The 13540-nt window shown below is 37.7% G+C and overlaps 2 protein-coding genes across 4 annotated transcripts in view; both read left to right on the top strand.

Moving 5' to 3' along the window:
• The window catches only part of RSRC1 (arginine and serine rich coiled-coil 1), a 457053-nt gene extending 455344 nt beyond the window's left edge, over positions 1-1709 (top strand). For all 3 annotated transcript variants that reach the window (XM_027113218.1, XM_027113213.1, XM_027113204.1), the window contains 2 exons: positions 576-728; positions 1374-1709. In XM_027113218.1, the coding sequence (XP_026969019.1) occupies positions 576-728; positions 1374-1466 (246 nt within the window). In that variant the 3' untranslated portion in view covers positions 1467-1709. The remainder of the gene's footprint in view (positions 1-575; positions 729-1373) is intronic.
• Positions 1710-2008: 299 nt separating this feature from the next.
• MLF1 (myeloid leukemia factor 1) overlaps positions 2009-13540 on the top strand; it is a 56011-nt gene continuing 44479 nt past the window's right edge. Inside the window, exons 1-2 of the mRNA XM_027113184.1 lie at positions 2009-5083; positions 6354-6446. The gene's annotated coding sequence lies outside the window, so the exon portion shown is untranslated. The remainder of the gene's footprint in view (positions 5084-6353; positions 6447-13540) is intronic.

The raw sequence follows: 13540 nt of genomic DNA, 5'->3' as shown, positions 1-13540 counted from the left end.
AACATATCTTCTTATTCTCCCTCGTGTACCCAGTGCTTAGCAATTAGTAGTGCTTACTAAATACTGGTTAAATAGATGGATCTCCAACTCTGAGATAAATTACTCTAATAAAGGATCAACTAATTCATGCATATTTCATTTTCTAGATGTTTTCCCCAGTGACCTCTGTTTTGCACTTCATTCAAAGAAGTGGATGTTCAGAAGTAAAAAAAGTCAAAAGAAAATGGAAATTGAAAAACTGTATGTGTAGAACCAATAGGGGTAGAAAAAAAGGCTAAGTAGGAATTTAGATATGTGAAATGTATGTACTTTTGCAATAGTATAGACTCATAAGTACCAACTTCTTAAGAAAAATATGCTGATTGTAAGAAATAACATTTTCACAGTGTTTTTGTATTTGTTTGCTTACTTTAGGAATAGTTGTTTCTTATTCAATAACCTAGGGCCATTTTGTAGTTAGTATCATCTCAAAGGAGGCCAATTGAGCAGTTATTATTCAAAATCAGAAATATTATTAAAGCAACATTTTAATTGTATATTGTTATCCAATTAATAGCATGTGTTTCATGTTTCAGTCAGTGGAACTTAGTGAAGTGAAGCATGCAGCTGCAACATCAGGACCAGCATCAGTAGTGGCTGACCCACTGAGTAATGAAAAAGAAATAGACCCTAGCAGCATCCCCACTGCTATCAAGTACCAAGATGACAATTCTCTGGCCCATCCAAATGTAAGATCCTTAAACCTTAAGAATGTCAGTTTAAGTCTAGTTGACTGAAGTTAATTCAAACTGTTGTCCTTTTGGGCTGGTGACAAGAAGACCACTGGAGGAAATGGATCCACATGTTCCTATTTGCTAAAAACAGGCAGCTCACCCCCAGCCTTTAGAGCTGTTACATGTATTTGAAGCTGGTTTGGACCAACTCATGTTACCTGACTTCTAGGAGATTCTTTCTATGGGAAAGAAAAATGGGCAAAAAGAAGTTTTGTTTTATTTTTATTCTGGCACTAAAAGATCTAATTCTGGCTCTGCTCCAGTTGGCTCATGGACTGTGAGCATGTCATTAACACCACGTCGTGCTATCTTCTGTGAATTAGTGTCATACCACTGTGTCTTCAGAAAGATTGTAGGAAATAAACTTTACAAAATGAAATGTAAAATTGCTAACCAATGATTTTGATATTAGTCCTTTTACTCTAAAACTTTCTGAGCATTATTCCAAATAGATGATCTTCAGTTAAGAGGTCATCAAGATTTAAATAGTATCCAAATCTTGTGCTGAAGGATGTATTCTATACAAGTGATTTTTAAGGTCAAATCTAAGTTATTGGCAGACAATAACATTTTCTCTTCTTTTTTCTTTTTTTATTTCAGTTATTTATTGAGAAAGCTGATGCTGAAGAAAAGTGGTTCAAGAGATTAATTGCCCTCCGACAGGAAAGGCTAATGGGCAGTCCTGTGGCCTAAAGTTATGTTCATCTGGTTGAATTAACAGTAACATTGGAAATTTAGGTTTTTAAATCCCAGTATTAACTCTTAAAAATAAGATAGCTTATTATATAAAAAGGTAACCTCATTTCATTCTTTTCTCATGTAGGCTTGAATATTTGTTGAGTTGAACTTAATCAAATATTGTGAATATTAAAACTAGTGTAAAGTTTAAGAATGCATGAAAATGTCATACTGTTAATAAAGCTAATCCTGAACATATTGGTATTAAGGCAAATGGTACACAGGAGTGTTTCTGAGTACAATTTGAAAAATATCAAGTTGCCATTTAAAGACACAATTTTGACTAGTCATGCATATAAAAGAGTCGAAGTATATGCTATAAATATGAGATTTTATCTTCCACGTATTATAAAACCATATTTGAATCTTTTATTTCACCTTATTGAAAAATTTTAGGCACAACAAAAAGCACTGTAAACAACCTAAGCAGTATGAACCATGTTACTCTTAGAGGAATAATACATTTAGTAAAAAAAACTACTTGAAAATTAAATAAACTGATGGTTTATTTGCTTAGAGATCAGCTTTTACTAGGTGATCCTTTGAAACATGTTAGCAGGTCCCAGCTCATTCTTTTAAAAATTACATGTTCATGCTAGACCTAAGCACTTGGCCAAATACTCATGATGGGGAATTGTTTCTGAGAAAACTGGTAAGAGCTCTCACTTCAGTGTTACTTAACCAACTGCTATACCCTGCAGAGGAAGCCAGCTAATTGTAGTTTTGATAAGGCTATCTGTCATCGTAGAATACCTTTCTCTGGTAGCTGAATGAAAATCAACTATGCATTCCATACTGAACAGGCCAGAGATAAGGACTTTTAGGCCTGCCTTACAAACTGCCTTCAGCAGCTGACATGAGTTATTTCCCTTTTCTATTTTGTTCTGCTCGAATTTGTATCTATGAAGACTGTAGCCCAGAACACAAGATAAGCATGAAAAGTTCTTGGGCTAAGATTACCAATATATAGGACATTTTGATGCCATCTTTTTGTATTTCTGAAACTACTAAAGTTGTAATCCCTGTTAAAAATGAAAAACATAAAGAACGTAAAATCAGTTGCAAAAGGGATGGAAAATAGACTGATGACCAAATACTTGTTTTTATACAAACATGTTTTCATATTCTAAATATATGCTAGTGGGGTTTTTTTCCTTAGCTATAAGTGGAAGTGCCCAGTATGAACTCAGGTGTGTGTGGTTTTCAACATACACAAATTTTTAGTGATTTTTAAAAGGGATTACTGGTACTGAATAATTTTATATTTCCTTTATTACATAACTTATAAATAGTAAAAGGACTATCACCCTTTGGGGAATTATATTTTAGTGGTCTAGGCAAGAATATGGGTTGTCATTTGGGCCACTAGTGATTCTCCAGAGAAGCTAGACTAGGCATTTTTTCTCAGTATGCCTGATGTTCCTCATTTATAACACAGTGAAAATATTATGATCCACTTTAATTATATTTCACACCAGAGTTCCTCTTTGGCAAGTACCCCAAATACAGATGCTTGAACTGCAATAGATTTATATTTTAAAGCTAAATTTCTCATAGAGATAGAGAATCAAGTTATTTTTTTAATTAACTAAACTTTAGTCCCTGCTAAACTCAATGACTATTCCCCTTCTTCCTGATTTCCAGTGTGATTCATTTTAATATATTATTAACTTTGTTTGCCTGCATCCTGTTGAAGACTACAATATTACCACATAAGCCAAATCAAATTTAATGAGAAAGACTTCATAGACCACTATCAAACATATCACCAAACTCACGGTAGGCGATCCATGCAGGCCTTCTTTAATATCCTAATATAATGACTCTATAAAACAGAACAGTCCCTTTCATGTCAGTTGACTAGTGGCAACAGTTTGGACTTACATGAGACCTCAGAGTGTTTTTTGAAACATTGACTTCACACAAAATGATGAGTACTAATAATACAAGTTTTCATTTCTGAACAAGTGCATTTTCAGGGAAAATGGAATAAGAACTTTTTTTTTCTGGCACTCCCTAATTACGAGGAGGCAGATACCTAAGAATATGAGCACACAACATGCTGAGTCTTTCACCTACTTCATTTCAGCATCCCAGCAGGTGAAATGAGGATACTAATAGCCTATCTGCCTATTTTGATTTTTCAGTAAAATAACACAAAAGAAAGCCCGTGGTAGAAGAGTGTACTGTTTATGCCAAGGGAACATTTTGGCATGGTAGCCCATCTTAACGGAAATATGGAACAAATAGTCGCATGGGTAATTATTTGAAAAACTACACTCCATCTTCAGTGTACTCCTTATGTATGTGTTTGAACTGCCATGGCCAATAGACCCCAGCTTTGTCCCCAGATTTCTCTGATGTCCCTCCCTGCCAAGACCACAAGAAACCCTGATTGCTCTGCAGTTAGTGACCTACTATCTGCTTACTGGGGGATCTCAGGGCTTCTTCCATCAGATTTACCCACTTACTCGTTAACGTTTTTTTGACTACCTAGTTTGTGCTAGGCAGAGTAAGGGTAGTTGGGTATACATAGGTGAATCCAGTGGGGATCCTGCCCTCAAGAGGCTTAGTTATGAAGCCCAGACATGCATATGACATAAGAGATATAATACTTAGTGGCAGAGGAGAGGACATGGTTGCAAAAAAGAGAGAGATTACTGCAAGTGAGAAAATTAAGGAAGCCTTTGGAGCCACAGGAACTCACAGCTATCCACTTCCACCTTCCTGGTAGCTGCTGTAGGGGTCTGGGAACTGTTGCACTTCCAACCCAAGGAAGAGTCCCCCTTGTGAAAGACCCAAGTGGCCCTGCCCTCTCGATCCTATTAAAATCCAAGCAAAATTTTAGGTTCCTGGTCGCCCTCTGGCTTTCTCTGATCATTTCTTCCTTTTGGTGGAGAATCAGCTGAATAAGCTGATTTGGCCACTATCATCAGTCTTGTATCACCACCACTTGTCAGCCAAGATGACTTGAGTGAGACGTGTAATGGTAGCTGAAGGAGACTTTCAGTACTTCTAAGAAAGGATTGCATCTGCCAGTAAGGCCTTGCACAGAAGTGGGGACAACGGTGTGTTCCCTAATCCCCTGTTTTTCCATTGTGTGCTATTACAGAAAGCATTGTTTTGGAATGAAAAGACACAGTTCATTTCCTTGTGGTTAGGTCTGTCTCCAAATTTTCCTTTGATTTGGGTATCAAGTGAAAATCTTGGTATCAAGTGAGTAACTAAGGTAGTAACAAAAGCTAGAAATGAAACAAGACACGGGACATTTTTGGTCACTAAACTATGGATGAATTGATCTGGAATTCTTACACCCATGTTACTCCTTCCTTGCCCCCCTTTTCCTACCCCCAAATTCCTCATGAGTATGACAGAAGAGGTCTTGAACCAGCTTCTGGCCATTACTCAGTGGATACAGTGCTTGAATTATTCAGAAAATGTTTAAATGCCATCCTTTAAATGTAAGCCCTACTTATTACTCTTTGGAACTCCTTTATGGAATAATGGAAAAGCGAGTCATCTTGATAAGAAAATATCTGAGTCTTTACAGAAGAACAAGGATAAAAATGGAGGTAAGAAAGAACTCTTTGTGAATTCTCTAATCATCTTCACCTTTTTTCATAGAGATGGGTGTTGATCAGTATATTCTATTTGGTGGGTTCTTTCCCAAATGAAAGAAAATGCTCTGTCATCATGTATTTCCAAGTTATTTTTGCTGTTATTGTATCCCCAGAATCTAGTCCATGCCTGACACAAGAAGTCTCTCAATAAATATTTGTCAATGAAGGAAAAATGAATTTGCTCATCTTAAATGGGCAGTCTGTTTAGCAGTATGGCTATTTAAAATACTCAAGCTATTTGGAGCCAGTGCAAAAACAAATAGGTGTCTAGGTATGTACCCAAAAGAATTGAAAGCATGGTCTTAAAGAGGTATTTGTACACCCATGTTCATAGCAGCATTATTCATAATAGCCAAAACAGGGAAGCAACTCAAGTGTCCATGGATGGATGAAGTAAAATGCAGTGTGTGTGTGTGTGTATATATATATATATATATATATATATATACACACACGATGGAATATTACTCCGCCTTAAAGAGGAAGGAACATGTATGAACCTTGAGGACATTATGCAAAGTGAAATAATCCAGTCACAAAAAGACAGACGCTATATGATTTACGTAGAAGAGGTACTTAGAGTAATTAAAATCATAAAGGGGGAAAGTATAAAGGTGGTTGCCAGGGCCTGGGGTGAGGAGAAGTGGGTTTATTGTTTAATGGGAATAGAGTTTCAGTTTTATAAGATGAAAAGAGTTATGGGGATGGATGGTGGTGATGGTTGTACAACGGCGTGACTATGTTTAATACCACTGAACTGTACACCTAAAAATGGTTGAGGTGGTAACTGTGTACATTTTACCACAATTTAAAAATCTATTTAAAAAATACTAAATAAAAAAAATAGATGAGTTTTGTGACCAGATTAGTTTGGTTTCTGTGATTTGTGTCTCCACACGTCTCTGAGCTGACAAAGGCCTTTGGAATTCCTGGGGAATATAGAGTACACCGGTCTTCTCTATTACATTAGCGACTAACAACAGTGGGGCTAGAGTTTAAGCAAGGATCTTACTAGTCTTCACTTGCCTAGACTTTCTTTCTGGGCCAATTTTTATATTATATAAATAATATTTTAAATGATGTAGATGTGGTCATTCAAGGTCCACCCACCGGCTTCTGTGACTGCTCTCCTTGCAAATGATAGGTCAGTTTTAAAGAAGTAAAGTCTACCAATATAGTAAGACAACACTTTTAACTCAACAATGTACCATTTTATTTTTAGGTCTTGAGAAGGAATGGCAAAATGATCCTGCTGCAGTGCTAGGAGAGAATGATGAACTGAACTGACCCTCTCTTCTTCACATCTTGTAACATGGTACTCAGGCTTAAATCCCAGTGTACAAAACCTAGTATAGTGCAGGCTCCCTTCATAATCTTTTAAAAGATGAACTGCTAAAATCCCATGTCTTGAATAAAATCCGTAACTACAGTTTATCTACCTGTTCGTGTTCCATGAAAATATCACAAGCTTAAAATGGAATTGAAAACAAATAATTGAGAAATAAATAAATGTTTACCACATACCAGCACAATGGTTTGAATGCCTATGTTAAAGATTGGGTAGACTTTTTAAACAAATTCTGTAACTGGATTATTTATATAGCCCCATTGTAGCTTTTCTTCTTCCTCTTTCTGCCATAGTAAATCTAAATGACCTGGAGAAGATAACTCATAACTCATTTACTAATAGTTTGAAAAAATACTTTTTTCAGAACGCTTTGTATTTGAATCAGCCGCAGTGTTACTACATGCAGGGAAAATGAGGAGTCATCCAAAATTATAATCTCCCATAAATATACTTTCTCCATGTTTGAAATAGTTCATTTCAAAAAAAATTTTATACCTACCATAGAGCATAATTAGCAGCCCAGTCCCTGTGTTATGTAATAGCTGTTCCATCTAAAACACTTAAACTTCAGGAAGTAAACCATTTTCACATTAACATTTGTTAATGTGAAAGCACACTTGTGTTTCCAAGGTCATGTGGGCCGTTTTCAGCAAAGGTGCTCAGAGACTTTCAACTCACTTTTTTTACAATTAATAAGAGAAAGTGACAAGTGACTGGTAAATAGGTTAGTATTCGACACAGTCTAGAAAATATCAGAGACTCAGTTTCTGTTTGGGATTCTTAATTTGAAGTTCCAATTTCTAAATATGTTTATCTTGCTATACTAACTGCAATATAATTCCCAAAAGGCATTGTTCAATTAATTTCTAAATCCCTTTGAAAGGCGTTTACACAGACCTTAGAGAGCTTTGAAAGGGTTACAAAATTCATCAAAGAGTTCTTATTTTTTGAAAAACCTGTTTTAGAATTTACCACAATCGATGACAAAAGTCTCTGTCTTTTCACTAACAAAGACAGCATAGATTTGAAATGTATTTTTGCTTTCGGAGTTTAAAAAATAATATAATGTTTAAATGTCGATGGGGGATTTGAATATTGGATTCTAGTTCAAATGTGAAATTTGTAAGTTAAATATCAATGGCCACCACTTTACTAAACTAATTCTCTTTCTGATAAGTACTTCAAAACTTTCTCAATATTCATTTATATATTTTTTCTATAAATTATATAATTTATGCAAGCTAGCAAATGGCCACATATAATTTATTAAATTTGCTCATTTGCTAGAAAAAGTGTACACAAAATGAGAGTTATATCATGAATTAAGCTTTTTCTTAAGTGATATCTTTCACATTTTGTGATTTGGGTTTTTTTCTTTTTTCTCATTGAAAAATACTAACAAAACACAAAAAGGAAGGTCATCCATGTGGAACCAGTTTTTGAATGTAAACATTATCTGTCCCTCTTAGTCGGCTGCTGCGTTGTCTGTTGCCTCTGGTGACCATTATTAACAGTCATCCCGGCCTTTCCCTCTGCTTGAACAAATACGGCTCTGTTGAGATATTGACATATGGGCTCTCTTTTCAGACCATGAAAACAGATTTGTCTCCAGTTAATTTTTTTCCCGGATCATATTCCTTAGATAACTTTCCTGAGCAGTACATCTATATGCCTCATTGTTTTTAATGGCTGCGTAGATCCCTAAAAGTGGAATCGCTAGGACATAGGGTGTGTACCTTTCACATTTTAACTAGTAAATAACAGCAACAATAAGTTAACTTTCAAATTGGATGATTTCATGCAAATTAAGATTATCTTCAAATCACTCAAGAACTAAAAAGTCATTTTATAATGAGAGGACATTATATATAGCTAGTTCTCGCCATCATCCATCAGAATCATTCTTCAGTCTTTTGTTCTCTGCAGTGTCCCAGGAGGCTGACCTTTACAGACTATATCACCCAGTTTCCCTTGCCCTCTGGCTTCTGGTTGGGTTCGGCCAATAGTAGGCACTAGCAGGAAATCACAGGAAGGAGGAGAGAGAATTGGGTCTCTGTACCCCTGCTGTTTCAGTTGTGGTTGCTTTCCTAAGTGTGGCTAGCCCCTCTCTCAAGGATACAGTTCCCACCATGTTATAGTAACAGCTCCCTCCTCCTGCCTTCTGACCTGGAGGCTGGGGCAGTTTCCGGTAGCTGTTAGTCCCTGATTGGCTTCCTTAACCCTGCTCACATCTCTGTATATATTGCCTTCGTTAAACTCTTTTGAGTATGTCATTTGTTTCCTGCTGGGACCAAAGCAGATAAAATTATCTGCAAGGGCAGTGTATCAATTAGGATTAATTATAGCAATTAGTTTTGGCTTGGTAAACAATGACAACAGTAACAACAAACAGTGGCTTAAGTAAGAAAAACGTTTATTTCTCTCTCAAATGAAAGACATTTAAAGGCAGGTATGGTGGCTTCACATGTGAGGAACCCTGACTCTTGCTCTAACATCCTCATTAGGTAGGTGGCTTCCACCATGTGATTCAGTCCGGCTCTAGCCATCGTACTCACATCCCACTGCCCACATTCCGGGCAGTGTGAAGGATGTACTTACTCCTTTCCTCTTAAGAAGACTCAGAAGTTAAAATTAAAGGAAACTTGGAAGTTTGTATGTCATCCCTTAGAACTTAGTCACCTGACTACTCTCCTGTTGCAAGAGAGATTAGGAAATGTATTTCAGCTTGTCAGAGCAGAAAATAGCCTGATAATTATGAATCTTACTATTTCCTTTAAAAATATAGAAGATCCTAAAGAAACCTGGCTACACAGCACATCTGCCCATTCAAATTTTTGCTAATTCAGAAAATAGTTCCATCAAATGCTGCTGGGTGGCATACTCCCGTTTCCAGCTCTCCAAAGGCCGCTTGACAAGCATCCTTTTCATGAAGTTACAGTAAGCTGTGACAGCAGTAGCTTTATGTACAAACATTTCAAACATGAAGTGAGTGAGTGGCATTTCGACCCTGAGAATCCCTAATCACCATTGCTCCTCAGTTCTCTATTCCAGGCCAGTACTCATCGGCTAAGGGTAGTTCTCGGAGCCTGAATGCATCCCATTTAGAGAGGTCTGGCATGAATGTTTCAGCTTGACTCTGTGTCAAAATGGTATGACGTCTTGAGGTGAGGGCCCAGGGGAAAGGAGGCACCAAATCATCCGTTTAACTCATGTGCCTAATCACCTCCTTTTCCATTTAAGTAGTTTCCACGTCTATTCAACTTTTTCTCCTTGAAGGGAAAAAAAGAACCTTTCATTCATCTTATCTTGTAAGCACATGGAAAATGCTCAATTCAATTCTTATTCTATATTTACCAGCCAACCTTTGATCAATGATTTCTGTCTCCACCAGTAGGATCTTCCTGTCAACAAATATTTGAACTTACTAAAAAATTGAATTAACTAGGTGTGTGATCTCTTGTGAGTGAAGCAATAAATATGAATTTTTTCAGCCTGCTCTCACTCCCAAAAAGCCAAGTAAACCATCTAAGGTAAATGAGAGGCATAGTCTGATTCTCTGTGTCTTAGGAAGAAAGGTTGAAAAGGAGGCTCCCAGTGCTTCAACTCTTCCCCAGCCAATGTATCAAAGTCGTAGATCAGCCAGAAATTAGGGGCAGGAGTCCCAACTAGTAATAGAGGTGCATTTGCCTGGAGCGTGCCCTTGCTTATATTTCTGGCAACCAGGTGAGCCGTCCGGAAGGGGCAGGGAAATAGATGAGAACCTCAACTCTAACATGTAAGCCACAGGTAACAATATGTAGTTAAGTATTTATTACCCACTGTGATGGCTTTAAAACATGTCTGCAAATTCTTTGACACTTCTCCCATTGAGGGGGCGGGGAGGGGTCTATATCCCCTTCCGTGAATCTGGGTCAATCTTGGTGACTTGCTTTTAACCAACAGAACACACCAGAAGTGACACAGCATAACTTCCAAGACTAGTTCAGGAAAGGCTTATGCCTAATTCTCTTGGGATACTCACCCCAGAACCCTGAGCTGTCATACAAGATGCCAATTACTTAAGGGCTGCCGTGTTGTGAGAAAACCCAGGCAATACGGAGAGTCCTCATGTTGGTGTCCTGGCTGACAGTTCCAGCTGAGGTTCCAGCCAACAACCAGCATGTGAGTGCAGACTCCTGCAGCCACAGTCCCCCTAGCTGAGGCCCTTCAGATAAGCCATCTTCATTTCCCAGTCTAAACTCCTTACCCACAGCATCTATGAATGTAATAAAATGGCACCTCCATACCACAAAGTTTTGAGGTGGTTTGTTACACCGCAAGAGTAACCAACCCTATTGAGTCACTGAAAACCTGGTTGAACCACATACTAATAAACACTGATGTTTATATGGAGGTCTGCTGAAAGCTGGATGATTGCCACTGTTAGCAGAGACTGCATGGCATGGTGGTATGAAGTGAGCTATAGAGTTAAACCTAAGCCTAAACCCCCTAAGCCTCTGTTCCATGATCTAGTAAACAGGAATAGTAATTCCTATCTTGCAGAATTTGTATGTGGATTAGAGCTGATGTGTGTACAACACTCAAAAAGTACAGTGCCTAGCAAAGAGCCAGAATCAATTAAACAAATAGTTAAGAATAGCAGTGCTGTAATTTTCTGATTTTATACTCCCTACCATTTCACTTAGATTGAAGCTTTATGCTCTTGTGAGTAATCTTATTTCATAAAGCCGACTTGCCATATACAGCTCAGTTGGACAGACAGATCTATAAGAGTATTTGGGTTAAATGGTAAATATAATTAGAAAATGAGAGTACCATGTAAAAACAAATACTGGGTTATTTAGTGCCTTTAGCTAGAAATCGGCTTGTCCTACAAGCTGACTGCCATGAGTAAGACTGAATAAGCCATAATCATCAAAGTGACTGAGAATTAAGAAAGAAAATTAATTTGCAAAGGTAATCGCTATAGATCTCATTAGTTCAGGAATAACCTACCTTAGGACTTTAATTAAAAATAGTATTTATTCCAGATAAATGAGTGCTGGCAGGTTTCTGCAGAATCCATAATCTTGGTTATGCTAAATCTTCTTATATTAAGGCAGACATCATTAATCTCATTTGAGATGCCCTCCTGTCTGACAGCCCTTACAGCACTGGGGCTATTTCTTGCAGCAGCCTTTTTATCTTCACAAAAGAGTTATAACTCATGCAGATACCTAATGTAAAAAGGTCTAGGCAATTAGAGACATCACTCTGAGATCTACACTGGCATTTTCTCATGTTAGAAAGCTTCTCATAATGAGTTTGTTCTCAAATGAAGGCCAATATCTCAACACTACCATTAAATTAATGGTGGTTATTTTATTATTTTATTTATTTATTTATTTCTTCCTTCCATTCTTTGTTCCAGAGAAGCATCAGGTATTTTATAATAATTCAAAGACTATGAGCAGATAAAAGAGAAATCCTAACAAGTCAGTGAAGAAAATAGGGCCAGGGAGAGAATGAGAGTAGAAAAGGCAGGAAGAAGTTGGAATGAGGTTAATATCCTAAACACATGCTGTAAAAGTTCTGTAAAATTATATAACTTTCAAGCTTGCCAGCTGATTGTTGACTTATATTCCAAGTTTTATATAATGATTAATTCTGAAAAATTTGTTCCCTGCCTATTCTGATTATTTCTGTACAAGTTACTAATGGATGCATGCACTGGGTTGAATGGCATCCCCTCAAAATTCATGTCCACCTGCAACTTGTGAATATGACCTTATTTGGAAGTAGGGTCCTTGCAGATGTAATCAAGTTAAGATGAGGTCATACTGGATTAGGGTGGGCCCTAAATCCAGTGACTGGCATCCTTATAAGGAGAGGGAAATTTGGATTCAGAAACACACAGGGGAGCAGGCCACTTGATGATGGGGGCAGAGACTGGAGAGATATGGGGACAAGCCAAGGAGTGAGGCAAGGAAAGAATTCTTCCCCAGAGACTTCAGAGCCAGCACGGCCCTGCCGACAGCTTGACTTCTAACCTCCAGAACTGTGAGAGAGTAGATTGCTGTTGTTTAAGCCACCCACCCAGATACTCTGTTATGACAGCTCCAAGAAACTAATACAACCCTTAAACATTTTTCTTTCTAAGAACCCAGAGTACATGCCCAGTATGGAAATAAGGATTCGAAGGGAGAAAAATTAAGTAAAAGAAATAAAATTCCAAAAATGTTGCCTAGTGAGCTTTTTGTTTAAAATGTATAGCTCTCCTATACATTCTGGCTAGTGACAAAACAAGTAGCAAGTAAACAAGTAACAAATATTAAGAGGGGGAAAAAGCTCTTGGAAGCATCCAATCACATTTAGTTTAACAGATTGCTTTTATATGGATAAATGGGCTTTTGATACTTTATTGCATACACTATGAAAGTCTGATTTTTCCCAAAGCTATACAGGGACCGCTGACCCACTCTCTGGCACAGAGGAGACTAGCTGTTTCATTTACCTCCAATTGAGGGAGGGCCTAACCTAGAGCTAGAGTCAAAAACCACAAGTACTTCAACTTACAAAACTGGGATGCAAGCATTTTAGAGCACAGGCAAGATTATCTCAGGTCTACTTTAAGACAACAGAATTAGAAAGATAATATAATACCCCAAACTGATAAACTTGTGCTAAATGTTTGCACACCAGATGAAAAACATTAGTTTGTAATCTAAATATCCTGCAGAAATGAAACTACTGCTTTATGGTGCCAGTATTTTAAGATATGGACAGCCAGTGATGTGGCAACTGGCATCCACTCATGAAGGCCTTCAGCTGGGAGTCCGGGCACTTCTCAGCTCTCACAACACAGGCCTTGCTGTCAGCGCAGCTTTGAGCTATGCTCAGAAGGCAGTACGTGGATGCTACTGGGCTCAAGTATCCTTTCCTGCCATGACAACTCAAGCTCGAAGTAACTAGATCACAGACTCGAAGCCTGCGGGCCAGATTCAGCCCACAGCCTTGTTTTGTTTGGCCTGCTAGGGTATCTTGTTCTTAATTAATTGCTAACTGTAAAAAATTGGAAGATT

The sequence above is a fragment of the Aethalodelphis obliquidens genome, unplaced genomic scaffold (genome assembly GCF_003676395.1).
Source record: "Aethalodelphis obliquidens isolate GAN/ISIS:26980383/991018 unplaced genomic scaffold, ASM367639v1 scaffold1, whole genome shotgun sequence".
NCBI classification, from domain to species: domain Eukaryota; kingdom Metazoa; phylum Chordata; class Mammalia; order Artiodactyla; family Delphinidae; genus Aethalodelphis; species Aethalodelphis obliquidens.
Note: the sequence above shows the minus strand (reverse complement) of the source record. Positions and strands in the feature narration are given on the sequence as shown.